Here is a 17765-nt window from a genome sequence, read left to right on the forward strand (position 1 = left end):
GTTCCGACGGTTTTGGAACAAGCTTTGACCAAAATCAATAATGCGACTTCAAATAGTTTCACAACGCGCATTTGAAGGCACCAAACTTCCAAAGCAGCGACTGTTTGGTTTTTTTAATCAAATAAAAGTAAAATAACAAATAACTTTCCCATCACCTGCACGTGGCACACTGTGCGGAGTGCGCATGCGCCGCTGCCCCCGCTGCGCCCCCTCTGGTCGCTGCTCATGATGAAAGCTTCGACTCTTTTCTGAGAGTCGAACCTTCACGAGTCACTCGGTAAACGAACGAAAAAAAAAAAGAGTCGTTCGGTTGGATTGAGTGGCACGGAGAGGGGAGGAGGTGAACAGGGAACGAATCAGAAGAGTCGGTGCCCCTGAGGTACGGACGGTATTCCCACAGGAGTTATTTAATCCTGTCCAACATTATTTATCCTAAATGTTTGGTGGAATGCAGTGGGGAGTGAATCCCGACGCCCGAATCATTCGGAAGATTCGGTTCGTTGCCGCTGCAGAACAAACGGTAAAGTCAGTGTTTGTATTATGACGTGAGCGCTCCACCCTGACGTGTATCGTGTCGTGTATTTGGGTCAATAAAGTATATCTTCAGTAAACAATGATGAGCAAATATCTATATAAAAATACAATTGTGTATTTCCTAATCCTTTGAATTGTTTTGTATTTATGCCAAGAACCACAATATGAATATGAATATTATTCATATTAATATGAATATGATGACAGTGAGAATGATGATGCTGAACTTTCACTGAATGTCATTTTCATATTAGAACCACAATTAGTAACAAAAAAGGGAGTACATATACACACACATAACAATATAACATATTCATATATACAACGTCTTACGACGTATTCAACGTATTCATACAATAACGTCATATAACAATCATGACGTTATTCATATTAACCTTGGATGTTCACTATCAATAAATACATTTCTATTTATGTGAATTGTCTGTATTTTTTTATTTTTGTTCGCACTTTGCAAAGATGAAATAAAAGTGTTTTTTAAATCCCAGCGTTTGACTTGGCTTCTAGGATGCATCAACATCTTTGTTTTTTTCTTCTTCTTTCTCTTCTCTTTCTCTGCTTTTGCTCCTCATTGGGCCTGAGCCCTGGGCGTCTCCGGCAGCTCCAGCAGGTTCGTCTAAAAGGTGAATATTGCGTTAACGTCCACGCTGTCGTGGTATCAGCAGGTTTTGTATCCGACGAACAGGAAAAACCTCCGGCAGATGTCATTCACACATTGGGGCCGACGCCCGAACCAGTAAGACCAGTCCAGTCGCATTCTCTGCATAGCAGCATATCAGATACACCGCCCAACAGGGTTTTCAGAGGAGCGGCGTTCTCCCAACTATTCTACCTGAGAAGTCTTAAATGACCGTTGTTTGTGATGTCATAACGGTGTGAAAGTCATTCCACTCCGTTCAAGCCCCGTGGAGCATCATGAGATTCCAGCTGTGGACGAGAAGGTTCTGCACTCACTCCAATGACATTGATCCCCGGGCCACCGGCCCCTGGTGAACATGTGATGAACCTCATTGGCCGTCTGGTCTGGGGCTGTGGCACTGGGGGGGTGGGACCTGGCCTGAGGAGCAGGATGTGGGGGGCGTGGCCAGGACCTACCTGTGGAACCTGCAGGTGAGCCCCCTCCCCGGTCCCGGTGTGCGAGGACAGACCCTGGAACGTCACGGTGGGTTCCCGACGCCCTGAGAGATGTTCCCATTCCGTTTGGTTTGAGAGCTTGGCTCCACCCAAACATGGGTGGAGCCTCCGGTCTGAATGTCCACAGGTCGGGGCGTGTCCCTGGAGCAGGAACAAAGCAGATGTGAACGTTACGGGCTACACCTGTGTTCACACTGCTGGTAGGAAGACTCCTCGCTCCCTGCAGACCTGTCTCACTGCTTCCAGGACATGAAGGGCCGTCAGGGACTCAGGAGTGAGTTGGAGCTGCCTCTTGGTGGAGGTTCACTTTAGTAATGACTTTATGTAAATGTTGTGTGAGTTGTAGCTGAGAATATTGGCACCTTTGTATTTTTTTTCTTTTACTACATTTTCTCCAAAATGAGTTGAATTGACCAAGTCATTTGGTGTCCAATTCTTTATTTCACTGTTAAAAAATCATAAACAGAAATGGCACCGACAACATGGGCACCTGAGATGTTGTGTTTGGTAGCACAGCCACCAGGTGCTTCCTCCTGCTTCTACTCCTCTGCCACAAACTGCTGGAGTTGCCCGGTTGCCTGGTTCCATGTGCTTCAGTTGTTCTCTGGGCTTCAGGTCGGGACTCATTGCGGACGCTGGAGAACCGTCCACCTGGTTCTCAACCGTCGTGGGCCTTTGGACCCACGACCTTCAACTGAGACTCTGACGCTGTTTTAAAAAGCATCCTGAAGGCTCCTGGTTCCACGATGGAGGTCGAAGGACCCGAAGACCAGAAGCAGCGGATGGACCCCAGAACATCCTGAACCTTCGTTTTCTTTCGAGGCTCGGTTGCGTTTCTGTAAATTGACTCGATGGGATTTACCGAAAAGATCCAGTTTGGTCTCCTTCCAGAGAACCTTCCATGAAGTTGGAGCTGGTGGGTGGAGGTCAGCTTGAAGGGGTTTTAGCGTCTGAGGGTCTTCCTCCACTGTCCAACATCTCCCTTGAAGGCGTGGTCCAGGGAGCGTTGTGGCTGACACGGTGCACAGTGGAGCATAAAGGTCTCTGCAGGTGGAGCCTTGAGATGCTCCACGCTTGGCCTCCATCTTGTGTCTCTTCTCTCCTCCATGTGGAACACAAAGCAGCAGAAGGAGAAGCTTCCTCCCTTCAAACTGCTTCAATCAGTGTTATTAGATTCCAGGAATCTGAGACTGGCCCCAGGTCAGAGGAGTGACCTGCTGGACGTCCCCTCAGGCCTCACAGCTTGTAGAAGGTGCCGCTCGCGACGTCCATGGCCATTTTGGAATTTCTGTTTGGAATAAGCAGAGAACCGAGACGTTTAATTTGACCCGAAGTAAAGAAATGAAAACAAAGTGTGTGTGTGTGTGTGTGTGTGTGTGTGTGTGTGTGTGTGTGTGTGTGTGTGTGTGTGTGTGTGTGTGTGTGTGTGTGTGTGTGTGTGTGTTCGTTCCAGGGCTTGTCCTCCTGGTGGTGGTGCTGGCAGCCGTGGTCGCCTGCGTCCTGGTCGTCCTCCGTCAGTCGTCCTACATCCTGGACGGTACGACCTCCCCCCAAAAACACATTGAGGGGGCGTGGCACCGAGCGCTCCACCTTGTGTTGGTTCAGTGCTGATGTCAGCTCCACCTCTTTGTTGTTTTCTTGATGTTTCTCTTCTTTAACTATGAAGTAGTTTTTGATACAAAGAAGGAAATGGATCAGTATGCAGTATGCAGTATTCAGTATGAAGTATTCAACTCAAGATTACCTAAAACACTGTTCCATCAACCACAATGACAACAGTAGTACTACCAAAATACAAGTACATTTTGATAGTACTACTACTGGGTAGTACCAAAATACTACTCTCTTACTAGTGGTAGTCCCAAAATACTACTCTCTTACTAGCAGTCCTACCAAAATACTACTCGCTCTCTAGTAGTACTACCAAAATACTAATTTCTTACTGTTAGTACTACCCAAAATACTACTCTCTTACTTAGTCTCTTACTAGCAGGACTACAAAGATACTACTCTCTTACTAGTAGTACTACTCGGAGAAACTCTATACAATTCAAAACACTTCAGTGACATTATGCTCCAGATTGATCAGTGATTGATTTATCATTTCATCCTGTTTGATGTTTCCAGTCGATGATCCTCCATCCTCCACCCAAAGCAGAGTGAAGGATGTGGCACCGTCAGGTGAGTCACACGCCACAGCAGCTGCAGAACCAGTGAAGACCAGTTAAAAGCAGTTCACAAACCAGTTCACCGGACCGGTTCAGACCCGTTCACCAGACCGGTTCCCTGTCTCTGTCTCCAGTGGGGCCCTGCAGAGGAGGTCCAAGCTGCCCGGACGGACACTTCAGCTTCAGGATCCTGAGCGGCGCTGCCAACGTGGTGTCCCCCACGATCTGCCTCGAGGACAAACTGTAAGAAACTGCTGCACCATCCAGAGCTCCACCAGGCCCCTCCCCTCACAGGCTCCTCCTCACAGGAGTAACTTCCGGGTTCAGAAGGTAAAACTTCAAGTCAGAACTCGTGAAAATCGGAATTCCAAGTGGGAATATGATTTTCCGACATACCTAACAGAGCTGTCGTCACGGCAACGTGGCGGCTCCCACCGTGAATGGTGAACAAAGTTCCCTTCGCTTTGGTTGTCACACATTTTCTGCAGCGTCCATCTTTTACTGAAACCAGGAAATGAAACCAGAAAACAGCCTCTGAACACAAACAAAACACAAAACAGTAGAAACAACATTTACACCTTGAGAATCTACAGGTGAATCCAGGAGGTGGAAGGTTCTGGTCTCTGGTTATGGAGATACGTAAGCTGGTTAAGGTGTAAAGCGGCGGAAGCGGTTCAGCGTCTGGTCGGAGCGAAGGCGTGGTCGCGCCTCCTCCCTCCTGGCTCCATGACCTTCATCTCCTCCTGCTCCTCTTCCTCCAGGGTTCTCGGCAGCATGATGAACAACGCGGGTTCTGGAATTAACATCGTGGTTCTAAACGGTGACAACATTTCCCATTTTCACTCGGCGCAGACGGTTCCGGTCCAGTAGGAAAACTCCCGTAAACACTTTCCTTTCTCCCCCCAAACAGGGAAGACCGGGCAGGTCGGCAAGACGGGATATTTCAACATGTACGACGGCGGTACGCGCTTTAAAACTCTAACCACAACGATGCACCAGCTCCAAGAGCCCTGACACACAACGTGTGTGTGTGTGTGTGTGTGTGTGTGTGTGTGTGTGTGTGTGTGTGTGTGTGTGTGTGTGTGTGTGTGTGTGTGTGTGTGTGTGTGTGTGTGTGTGTGTGTGTGTGTGTGTGTGTGTACGATCCCCGTCGTCTTTTCAAAATACTTTGGTGTGAGCGAGTCAAAGCCTCACGTCACAACAGGAACTTTCAGCAGCCAATGAGATCGTACGCCTGCACGACGCCAAAGGAAGCAGGAAGTGGACGAGTGTGGACTTGTGAAATGGAGAAGCGGCTCATGAGTCTGAACAGTGGAGAATGTAGCGAGCTGCACGGCAGCCATGTTTGTTTTGATGTCTGTCCCTCGTGTGTCATCCTGCAGACGTTAAGGTGCTGATCGACTTCCTGCAGGCGGTGGAGCAGGGCTCCGTGCTGCTCATGGCCTCGTACGATGACCCGGCCAACAAGTAAGAAGGAGACCTCCCCAAAACACACACACGACCATGTCACGCAGGATCCAAACTCCTTTAGAATCAATACTCTGTGGTGCAGGCTGAACGACGAGGCCAGGAGCCTGATCAGCGACCTGGGGAGCTCCTCCATCAAGGTGCTGGGATACAGGGACAGCTGGGTGTTCGTGGGCGGGAAGGGATCCGGGAAGAAGAGCAACTTCGAGAAGGTGAGCAGCTCCATGGGTGCCGGCGCCGACGTCACCTTCTTTCTTTCTTTTTTCTTCTGGTCGTTTTTGTTTCGTCTGAAATGTTTATTTTTTTGTGGACGTTCTTCCACAACCAGTTCACTACGTTGCTTTTCACATCTGGTGTGCGTCCGATCTTTGCGTTCTTGCTGTGAAAGGCGGACCCCGCCACCGACAGTGGAAAGTGCAGGAGGGCGAGGGAAGCACGTGAACATTTGTTTCTTATTAAGTTCCTGCTCAGAGGATGAAGAATGAGTTAAAATGTGGGATTTTTCTAACAATAAAATGTTAGAGATTACCACTTTAAAGAAGCAGCCCTGTACAAACAACCTCTGGCTCCTCCTCCTCCTCCTCACTGTGGCCCCTCCTCCCCACTGTAGCCCCGCCTCCTCTCTGGACCCCGTGTACTTTGGCCTCTCCCCTTCTGCCTCTGGCTCCTCCTCCACACTGTGGTTCAATTGTGGCTCCTCTTCGGTTTAGCCCCTCCCCTGCACTCTGGCCCCTCCTCCATCGGTTGTGGTTCCAGTGCTTTGTGTTGTCTGTTGCAGCACATCAAAAGCGACGCGGAGAAGAATAAATACGAAGGTTGGCCTGAGATGGTGGAGCTGGAAGGCTGCATCCCCAAATTCCTGGAGTAGAAACTCAATCGCACACGTTGAACTGGGTTATCCTTATTACTTCTTACAGCTTTGTCACATGTCGTCTTGTGTTCTCTGCACCGAAAAATAAATCTTTCTTTTTTTGGAACATTTGTCAAGTGTTTCTGGACACGATATTAAAGTGTGTAATTAGTGATTTACCCACTATCTTCAAATGATTTCAAGATCAGTCTTTTGTTTACATATAAATGAACAGCCCAGTGTCAAGAGCATTTTTTTATTATATAGAAATATAATCCCATATATAGTAAATGTAATGTACAGTTAATGTGTTAAATCAATGTTAATAAATGACACCTTCTGTTCAGGCCTCTCACGTGGTATTTCGGAGCAGGATGACGTTCACACCGCTACACTGTTGGAACCAAACACAATGACGGATTTGAGGTGTCGCCCGGCTCCAGGTGCTGATTGAAATCTTTGTTCACGGGATGAGAATATGAGATCGGCCTCAGATCAGAGAACACAACATCAACACAGCTGAGCTGATTATACAGTATTTCTGTGGAGCCAGATGTTGCAGATGCTCAAAGTGCCCTCACTGCCTGTCTATGTACTTGATTGGATGAATAAAAATTCCTAAAACTAAATGAAGGTAAGACCGGAATCATTTTGGTCGAACCCAAACGTCCCGCGGTCAGATCGGAAGTAACAAGTCTGGGTGTTATTCTAGATTCTGATATCAGTTTGGACACTCATATTAAGAAAAATAATATTAGAGGAAGACTGTGGGTCCTTTTCTTTTCAGCTCAGCCTTCATTTAGTCTTCTTCGTTGTTTTTTAATCTGAGAGATAAAACGGGATTGAAATTATAAAACAAAAGCAACAAAAGACTGAAAGTTGAGGGATGCTAAAAAAAACACCTGTTTGGAACATTCCACAGGTGAACAGGTTCATTGGAAACAGGCGAGTGTCATGATTGGGTGTAAAAGGAGCGTCCCCCGAAGGCTCAGTTGTTTTCAAGCAAGGATGGGGCGAGGTTCACCACTTTGTGAACAAATGCCTAAGTAAATCATTCTGTAAAGGATATTACCACGTCAGGAACAGTTGTGAAAACCATTGTCAGTTCACACAGTTTGTCGCTACATCTACAAGTGCAAGTTAAAACTCTACCTTCCAAAGCCAAAGCCATATATCAACAACACCCAGAAACGCCGCTGGCTTCTCTGGACCCGAGCCGGGTACAAACTGTTCTACCATGGAGTGCATGGCAGGAGAAACCGGGTAGGGATGGTCTTGAAGGGAGAATATGTCAAGAGTGTTTTGGAGGTGACCAGAGTGTCGGACAGAGTGATGAGCATGAAGCTGGACATTGATGGGTTGATAATGAACGTGGTCAGTGCGTACGCTCCTCAAGTTGGGTGTGAGATGGAAGAGAAAGAAGAATTCTTTAGTGAGTTGGATGTAGTGGTGGAGAGCGTCCCCAAGGGAGAGGGAGTGGTCGTAGGAGTAGATCTCAATGGGCATGTTGGCCAAGGGACCAGAGACATAGGTGACGAGAAGGTGATGGGTAGATATGGTGTCAAGGAGAGGAATGTGGAAGGACAAATGGTGGTGGATTTCACCAAAAGGATGGAATTGGCTGTTGTGAATATGTATTTAAGAAGAGGGAAGAACACAGGGTGACATTCAAGAGTGGAGGAAGGTGCACACAGGTGGACTCCCATCTTATGCAGGGGGTGCAATCTGAAAGAGATTAGTGACGGCAAAGTGGTGGTAGGGGAGTGTGTTGCTAGGCAGCATGGGATGTGGTCTGTAGGATGACTCTGGAGGCAAAGAAGAGGAAGAGAATGAAAGAAGAGATAAAATGGTGGAAGTTGAAAAAGAAGGAGTGTTGCATGCAATTTAGGGAAGAGGTAAGGCAGGCGATAGGTGGGAATGAAGGGTTACCAGACGACTGGGAAACAACTGCAGAAGTGGTGAGGGAGACGGCCAAGAAGGTATCATCGGTGTATCATGTGGGAAGAGGAAGGAAGACAAGGACTCTTGGTGGTGGGATGAGGAAGTACAGGAGAGCATAGAGCAGAAGAGGTTGGCGAAGAAGAAATGGGATAGAGAAGAAGAAAGTAGACAGGAGTACAAGCTGATGCTTGTAGGATGAACACCATCCTGGAAAGGGAGAGGATGCCAGAGGAGTGGAGAAGAAGTGTACTGGTACCATCTTCAAGAATAAGGGAGACGTACAGAGCTGTAGTAACTACATGGGAAAAGAGTTGATCAGCCACAGCATGAAGCTATGGAAAAGGGTAGTGGAGGCCAGGTTAAGAGGAGAGGTGGGGATCAGCGAGCAGCAGTATGGTTTCATGCCAGGAAAGAGAAATCAGGCAGGAGTCTCTGTGGACTATGATGTTCGCGGATGACATTGTGATCTGTAGAATAGTAGGGAGCAAGTGGAGGAGAGCCTGGAGAGGTGGAGGCATGCATTAGAGAGAAGAGGAATGAAAGTCAGCAGGAGTAAGACACAACACATGTGCCTGAATAGGAGGGAGGGCGGAGAAAAGCTGAGATTGCAAGGAGTGGAGGTTGAGAAGGCGGATGAGTTAAAATACTTGAGGTCAAGCATCCAAAGCAGCGGAGAGTGCAGGATAGAGGTGAAGAAAAGAGTACAGGCAGGGTGGAGTGGGTGGAGAAGAGAGTACAGGCAGGGTGGAGTGGGGGGAGAAGAGAGTACAGGCAGGGTGGAGTGGGTGGAGAAGAGTGTCTGCAGTGATGTCTGACAGAGGGTTTCAGCCAGAGTGAAGGGGAAGGTGTACAGGACAGTAGTGAGAGCAGCCATGTTGTACGGTTAAGGGGCGGTGGCACTGACAAAAAGGCAGGTGGATGAGGTGGAGGTGGCAGAGTTGAGGATGTGGAGGTTGAGGACATTAGAGGGACAAGGATGGACAGGATTAAGAATGAGGACATTTGAGGGACAGCTCAGGTTGGACAGTTTGGTGGAAAAGTGAGAGAGGCCAGATTGAGATGGTTTGGACACGTGTGGAGGAGAGATGAGAGTTACATTGGGAGGAGGAGGCTGAGGGTGGAGCTGCCAGGCAAGAGGAAAAAAGGAAGCCAAAGAGAAGCTTGATGGAGGTGCTGAGGGAGGACATGCAGGCGGGTGGTGTCAGGGAAGAAGATGCAGAACACAAGGTGTTGGAGGCAGATGATCCGACCCCTAACAGGAGCAGCCCAAAGAAAAATAAGAATTTACTGTGGAACGATCCCCAAATATGAAAATGAGTATAATATTTACTTTTTTTAATTTTTACTTTTTTTTTGTTAAATGCAATTTTGTATATCTACTTTTATTAACTTATTCTTACCCTGTTTTTATTTGATTTAAATCTTTTAGTTACTTTATCATTCTACTTTGTTAATGCATTTTTCATACATGTTGTGTACGATAAATGCTATACAATTAAGGTTATTGTTTTATTGATATTTTTCCGGGAAAATTCACTGAATTTTGAAATCGAGAATTTTATGAAACAGAAAAATGGCAGGAGCTACAAACGCGGTTTTGTCTTGTTTGAACTGGTATGTCTCAAATACTTTGTGGTTGAAGTTTCATCCAAATCGATCCACATACAAAGCAGAAATTGATGAAAAAACAACAAAATGTATTATTATTATTATTATTATTATTATTAATAATAAAATATATGTACAGCCTGCAACAATATCAGATAAATCTTGCACAAGATAACTGCAAAACTGCAAAATTCAGTGTCTCAAACACTAAAAATATATTGGCATTGTGGTTTTCACTGTTTAACATCAGTTTCTGTTTTTCAGTTGAATGAAACATGTTCAGATCAAGTAAGAAAACCGTTATTGTACTTAACGCATGCACTGTTGGCCGCATAGGCATTCAAGCCCTTTGCCAGACATGTAAATAAACGTCGGGAATTATGTTTCGTATTTATAGTTGATGTGCGTGTTCCCACAACTTGAACTTCATTTTGTTTTCAAGGCTGTTGAAGAGGTTAGTTACGGAAAAAGTAGGAACTAGGTTTCCAGCCGGACGCCTTTTGGGGACGGACCGTAATCTTGGACGCTGATTGGCCAAACGGGCGGAAGCAGTTGCAACAAGACGCGATGCGGGTTTGGATGGACGCTCTTTGTGCTTCGACTGTAAACTTCACTCAGTCATTTTACACCGATTAGACATCTCAGGTCAACATGGCCACCTTGGTTCTGGACAACGGAGCTTATACGGCGAAGATTGGCTACAGCCACGAAAATGTCAGGTAACATGACCGCTGACATGAAGGGAACGTTCCAGTAGGTCTGCCTGCCTGCCTGCCTGCCTGTCTGTCTGTCTGTCTGCCTGCCTGCCTGCCTGCCTGCCTGCCTGCCTGTCTGTCTGTCTGTCTGTCTGTCTGTCTGTCTGTCTGTCTGTCTGTCTGCCTGCCTGCCTGCCTGCCTGCCTGCCTGCCTGTCTGCCTGCCTGCCTGCCTGCCTGCCTGCCTGCCTGCCTGCCTGTCTGTCTGTCTGTCTGTCTGTCTGTCTGTCTGTCTGTCTGTCTGTCTGTCTGCCTGCCTGCCTGCCTGCCTGCCTGCCTGTCTGTCTGCCTGCCTGCCTGCCTGCCTGCCTGCCTGCCTGCCTGCCTGCCTGCCTGCCCGCCTGTCTGTCTTTCTGTCTGCCTCTGTTTCAGTGAAAAAACACTAAACAATGTTTGTCTGCCTGTCTCTCACAGCCCAGTCTGTAACTACATTTAAAAGCCAGACTTGACTGATTTTCTACACCTACACCAACTGTAACTTGTACTTAGTGTAGACTGCCTCCTGCGCTCACGACTAACTAGTTTGCATTGTGCAACATAAACAGTTTACAGACGTGTAAATAGATGCCTACCGATATTGGATGCATAGATAGACGCGTACAGCGAGGTGTACATAGGTGTACATAGAGGTGTACATAGATTACATTACATTTCATTTAGCAGACGCTTTTATCCAAAGCCACTTACAATTATTCAATCACCGACGGACGCAGCCATCAGGAGCAATTAGGGGTTAAGTGTCTTGCTCAAGGACACTACAGCATGCTAGCAGGAGGAGCCTGGGATCCAACCAGCAACCTTTAGATTACTAGACCACCAGCTCTACCTCCTGAGCTCCCCTTAGATGATGTGTTCCACTGCTTTTGCTGCCATAATGCCTGTTTTTCCCTCCAGTGTGATCATCAATTGGGAATCTGGTTGAGTTAATTACAATACACTTTGAGTTATTGCCAATATATGATTTTATCGGTTAGAGTGAAAATGTCGTTCCTGCCCCACAGCGTCATCCCAAACTGTCAGTTCCGCTCCAAGACATCAAGACTAAAGACCTTCACGGCGAACCAACTGGACGAAATCAAAGATCCCTCTGGCTTGTTCTTCATTCTCCCATTTCAAAAGGTCAGAGTTTAAAACTCGCCACACGGCTGCGGTTTGGATTGTCTGCTTCTGGGTCCTGATCCTGTTCTTAACGTTTCTGTCTCCAGGGATACCTGGTCAACTGGGATGTCCAGAGGAAAGTTTGGGATCACCTCTTTGGAAAGGAAATGTTCAAGGTGTTAAGATGCTTTCAGTTCTTCAGCAATCTGTCTGGAAACAGTTTAAATGGAATTGGAAGTAGATAACTGTGAAGAGTTGGTTCAGAGGGAAAGATTTAAATGAACAATAAATGTGTCAATGGACAGAAAACCTTTGAAATGTAATTGTTTTTCAAGGTGGAGTTTGCAGACACCAGCATTGTGATCACAGAGCCCTACTTCAACTTCACCTCAATCCAGGAGTCCATGAACGAGATTCTGTTTGAGGAGTACCAGTTCCAGTCGGCTCTCAGGACAAACGGTGAGCTCCTCTGTTTAGTCTGAAAAGCTCTGAAGCTTCTGCATGAAACAGAAACAGTCTTTAATCGTCACACGACACTCCACAACACATGCTTGCACACACACACACACACACACATGCTTGATGGTGGCCGGTGAAATGGATTCTCTGCTTTTGACCCATCCTGGCTTGTCCTTCCTCCGGGGGCACAGCCAGGAGCAGTGGGCAGCGTACGTGGACGCGCCCGGGGACCAGGTGATAAGTGTCCATCGCTGGTCACACCATGATGGGTGCATGTTTTTGAGGGGGGTCCTTACTGACGTGAGGTGGAGGAAACCCCATGTGAGCACGGGGAGAACATGCAAACTCCACCCAGAAAGGCTCCTGTTTTTTTGGAAGATAACCCGCCAGAGCACGGTGCCAACAGCGCCCCAGGCGGGAATCGAACCCAGGACCTTCTTGCTGTGAGGCAGCAGTGCAATGCACTGCACCACCGTGCCACCATGAAGTAAAACTTTCAAACATTTAATTAGAATAACACTTAATTGTCCACAAAATTCTGGAAATTTGCCTTTAGTTGAGTGACGTGTTGCAACACCTCAACACAGTGAATAACCTCAGTGCAGAAAAGGAGATTTGGAGAAAAAAGTAGAGTTTGGTTATGACATTTGGTTTGAAAGACCTTTTTTCAGTTTTATTTTTAATTTTTTTTAGAACAAACTTTATTGTTTAAAGCTGTCTTTTACATCACCATTACCTCAGTCTATACAATCTAAACATTAAGGTTACAGATTTGGTTTGGTTTACATGTAGAGTCACAAACATCACATACTTTCACATCGTCTTGGGAGTTTGGATGTGACAGGAGCTCATTTAACATAAAACCTGTTATTAGTTGTAGTTTCGCTGTCATGCTTTCCATAATATATATTTATTTTACTTTCGTCCTCCAGTCGTTGGAGGATTTGTATTTTTCCGGTTAAGTTATTTTTTTGGTTTCTGACCAGGTCATCTGGAACCTCGCCTAAAGTGAAAGACTTTCACAGGAACTTTGTGGATCTTTAAAGTTCAGCTCAAATTGAAACAGTTTTAATTTGAACCAACTGAACCTTTTCCCAAAACCTGTTCCATCTTGCTCCATCGTTGTTTCCATGGCAGCGGGCTCGCTGAGCGCTCATCGCTACTTCCAGATGAACCCGTCGGAGCTGTGCTGCGTGGTGGTGGACAGCGGCTACTCCTTCACCCACATCGCCCCCTACTGCCGCGGGAGGAAGATGAAGGAGGGAATCTGCAGGTGAGCAGCGGCTCCTGCTGAAGGCCGCCCGGGTCCATCTGCCGAACGTCAACGCTTTGCTTTATCATTCAAAGGATCAACGTCGGAGGGAAGCTGCTGACCAACCACCTGAAGGAGATCATTTCCTACAGGTGTGACCCGTCTCACTGTCTCACTGAGTGACTGTCTCACTGAGTGACCGTCTCACTGTCTTGTCCCCTCGTTTGGACTCTCTTTCCTCTTAGCCTGAGTAGCTGTGCTGCTAGCTTTCTGTTGCTCTGGGCAGCACGGTTGCCCAGTTGCCCTGAGCAAGCAGATTTGGGCCATTGTCAACCATCTTGTGTGGTTTGGTTGCCTAACTGTCAACTTCTTTTCATAGGTTTAAAAGTACAAATAACTGTGTTGCACCGCTGTATATTTGGAAACTTCTAAACATAGAAATGATGAAACGAGTGAGAATATTGAAAAATGGATCAGAATAATATAGGATCGTTATCACTCACACATAAAATGATTAGAATTCAGCAAATATGTTGCCAGTCTGAGTAACAACAGCTGATATGTGGTTGGCAACTTGGCAACTTCCAGGAGTTTGTGTCGGACCCTGAGTTTAACGAGGTTCATACGGACCCTGAGTTTAACGAGGTTCATACAGTCTTTGAGAAACGATTTTTAGATTGTTGTTTTCAAGGTTAGGAATGTGCTTTCAGTTTGGATAAATATCACATCAGTGTATTCACTTCCCTCCAGTGCTTCTAGTGTCAATCTATCGATTGTTGAAAAGCAGAAATGTTCCCTCTGTCCTAGTAAAACGTCACCGTGCTGAAGGAATGTGACTTATTTGTTTCCTCTTTTTTTCCCGCTGGTTTCCAGGCAGCTGCACGTGATGGATGAGACGCACGTGATCAACCAGGTGAAGGAGGATGTCTGCTACGTGGCAAAGGACTTCTACCAGGACATGAAGACTGCTCAGTAAGACAACAAGAGCTGGCATAACATGATGTGATATAACATACTGGTATTATATAACAATATCATATCATATAACATACTGGTATTATATAACAATATCATATAACATACTGGTATTATATAACAATATCATATCATATAACATACTGGTATTATATAACAATATCATATAACATACTGGTATTATATAACAATATCATATAACATACTGGTATTATATAACAATATCATATCATATAACATACTGGTATTATATAACAATATCATATAACATACTGGTATTATATAACAATATCATATCATATAACATACTGGTATTATATAACAATATCATATAACATACTGGTATTATATAACAATATCATATAACATACTGGTATTATATAACAATATCATATCATATAACATACTGGTATTATATAACAATATCATATAACATACTGGTATTATATAACAATATCATATCATATAACATACTGGTATTATATAACAATATCATATAACATACTGGTATTATATAACAATATCATATAACATACTGGTATTATATAACAATATCATATCATATAACATACTGGTATTATATAACAATATCATATAACATACTGGTATTATATAACAATATCATATAACATACTGGTATTATATAACAATATCATATCATATCATATAACGTACTGGTAATATGATGTGATATTATTTGATATGATATGATATATAATATGACATAATATAATGATATAACATGCAGCGGTGGAAGTACTCAGATACCAAACACATCACTACTTTAGTAAAAGTGAAAGCATCACATTGATTGAAGTAAAAGTATTTAAGTACTTGCTCTTAAATGTACATGAAGTATTAAAAGTAAAAGTACTTGTCATATCCCGAGTCTTGTCATGCGGGACAATGCAATCTGGTTTGTTTCAGTGAATTGGTTCCTTTTGCTTGGACCTGCCCTTGATATACACGATATAAATAGAAAACCAGACATTTATTTTTTCAAACCAAAGCAATGATAAATGTCGTAGAGTAAAAAGTACAAATATATGAAACAGCATAAGATTCAAATGTCTCAGAAACTGAATGTACTTGGGTAAGTGGAGATAGGTGATGAATGTGCTGGGTCTTGGTGGTTTCTGTTGTCTCTGTGGTCTCTGTGGGTCTCTTTGGTCCTTTTTGATCTCTGTGGGTTTCTGTGGGTCTTGGTGGGTCTTGTGGGTCTTGGTGGGAGGTGTTTTCTGACCCTGTGTGTCTTGTCAGGTTGAAGGGGGACGACAACACGGTGATGAGGGATTATGTTCTCCCAGATTTCAGCTCCATCAAGAAAGGATTCTGCAAGGTACCAGAGGAACAACCTGTCCCACCACTCACTTCTACACTTCTTTTATTTCTTTGTTTACCAGTAGCAATAATGAATGATCTAGTAGCGTGTTCTCAATGTGGGGCCCGCGGGGGGATGTGGCCCAATGTGGGGAACGTCTGTCCAGACGTTCCAGCAGGTTCTCAGAAAAATGATTAATAGTTAAACTTCACTGTTATTAAATTAGAATGTGAGCAGGTCCAGTCAGGACTGTTTGGATCCTAGTTCCACTGTTCTGAGAGTGGAGACACTGAGTCAGATCAACAACTAAAATATTGATCTCAGATTGGATCAAATGGATCAAACTGTAGCTCCTGGATGTGCCCCCCCCCCCCCCCCCCCAGCCCAGGGAGGAGATGCTCTACACTGGAAAGTACAAGACAGGGGAGCAGATCCTGCGCCTGGTCAACGAGCGCTTCGCCGTTCCTGAGATGCTCTTCCACCCCTCAGACATCGGCATCCAGGAGATGGGACTTCCTGAAGCCATCGCCCACTCCATCAGCTCCATGCCAGAGGGTGAGACACGCACGCACACACACACACACGCTCAAAGACCTTTATCGCAGTTTCAGGCTGTAGCCAAGTTATCAAAAAATACAATAAATCCTTCTTGTCAAGAGTAGTTGTTCCTCTAGGAGCCGCTCTGGTCTGACCCCACCCCGACTGCACCGCGGTGTGAATCAAACCTCTACCTCAGATCCAAACATTTCCGGCTGTGACTCTCTCTTCCCAGAGATGCAGCCACACTTCTACAAGAACATCGTGCTGGCGGGCGGGAACAGCCTGTTCCCGGGCTTCAGGGAGCGGATATACCAGGAGGTCCGCGCCCTCGCCCCCGCGGAGCTGCCGGTCTCTGTCCTGCTGCCCCCCAAGTAAGACCTGGACCCTGGATCCTGCACGGCCAGGAAGGGATTCCTTCTCTGTTCTATAGATTTTATAATGAAAGTGTTTTCTTTTGATTACGGCTGATCAACATTGTAAAATGTATTTTCATGATAATATTATTATTATTATTATTATTATTATTGTTATTACATGCCTCTGTGAATTCTCCATTTTGATTTGTCTATGGCCAGTTGGCCGGTGCCACAGGCAACCACTCAAGCTAATGCTAGCTAGTGCGCCATCTGGTGATCCATAGAAACGAGAAAGACTCAAAGAGATGGATCCATATCAAAATCCACAAAGTCACAATCAGAGCCACATTTCCTGATTAATATAAATGTCAAATTTAACATGAATGAAAGTAAATAGTTTATTCATATGTAGGGGAATAGTTTGCTTTCTTTTCAGTGCCAGACTTTTAAAGCAGTCATACTAGTTATCACATCATTTCCGGTATTATGTTCCGAATCAACATTCCGTGTGGATGTATTGATTGACTTGGTAAGAAGCAGGATCACGTCCAGCCGGACGCTCGTTATCTCTTACTGATGTTGTTTCCGTGTGTTTGTTTTGTGTCCGTCAGCCCGCTGTGTTTCTCCTGGGAAGGGGGGAAGCTGCTGGCTGAGAACCCCGACTACGACGACATGGTCGTGACGCGGGAGGAGTACGAGGAGAACGGACACTTTATCTGCGAAGAGAAGTTCGATATCTGACAGGGCGAGCGATGGAAACCCTGACGCCGCCCCCTGCAGGCGGGGGGAGTCATAGCAGCACGTATTCTACACCAGCAGGTGCATTTAGGGAGTAGACCTGGTTTTGAGGAACCTACCATGGATGTGGCGGCGGTGACGGGAGGGAGAAGGTTTGCCGACGGTTTAATAAAGTCTGGTTTTTATTTTTGGGAGTCCGCGTTCAAGTCCCTTTCACACTTTCCTGTTATATGTATATTTAGTTTTCTGTGCTACGCATCAAGAAACTGGTAAAACACAATAACCAGGCTTTACTATTTGGTTTACTGAACATAAAATTATTATTTTGATATTTGAATATCTTTTATTTATTTTATATATATATATATATAGATAGATAAAAATAAACTTGTGTTAAATTGTTCTATTAGAACATTTAAAAATATGTGGCTAAAGATTTTTCCATCTTGATCTTTACAACTATTGTTTATGATTCAGATTCCTCATTTTAACTGCTGGGTTGCCTGTTCAGGCATTGATTCAACTTAGACTAAAAAATCCCGCATGAATCCA

The 17765-nt window shown here is 45.2% G+C and overlaps 2 protein-coding genes across 3 annotated transcripts; both read left to right on the forward strand.

Moving 5' to 3' along the window:
- Positions 1–815: 815 nt before the first annotated feature.
- Positions 816–6540, forward strand: LOC307232102 (protein FAM3C-like). Its single transcript, XM_080002983.1, has 9 exons — positions 816–1960; positions 3140–3223; positions 3814–3867; positions 3989–4097; positions 4616–4674; positions 4765–4815; positions 5237–5321; positions 5407–5533; positions 6100–6540. The coding sequence occupies exons 1-9, from the start codon at positions 1936–1938 to the stop codon at positions 6187–6189; spliced, it is 684 nt and encodes a 227-aa protein (XP_079859109.1). The 5' UTR covers positions 816–1935; the 3' UTR covers positions 6190–6540.
- Positions 6541–10284: 3744 nt separating this feature from the next.
- Positions 10285–17339, forward strand: actr6 (actin related protein 6). Of its 2 annotated transcripts, none has more exons than XM_080001803.1 (11): positions 10285–10439; positions 11476–11593; positions 11680–11748; positions 11908–12031; positions 13169–13304; positions 13379–13435; positions 14157–14255; positions 15519–15597; positions 15963–16134; positions 16352–16490; positions 17087–17339. In XM_080001803.1, the coding sequence occupies exons 1-11, from the start codon at positions 10372–10374 to the stop codon at positions 17214–17216; spliced, it is 1191 nt and encodes a 396-aa protein (XP_079857929.1). In that variant the 5' UTR covers positions 10285–10371; the 3' UTR covers positions 17217–17339. The 2 variants fall into 2 exon arrangements, with proteins under 2 accessions (XP_079857929.1, XP_079857930.1); XM_080001804.1 differs by having other exon boundaries at positions 10402–10473.
- The last annotated feature ends 426 nt before the right edge of the window (positions 17340–17765 follow it).

The sequence above is a fragment of the Zeus faber genome (assembly GCF_960531495.2).
Source record: "Zeus faber genome assembly, chromosome: 6".
In the NCBI taxonomy this organism is placed as follows: domain Eukaryota; kingdom Metazoa; phylum Chordata; class Actinopteri; order Zeiformes; family Zeidae; genus Zeus; species Zeus faber.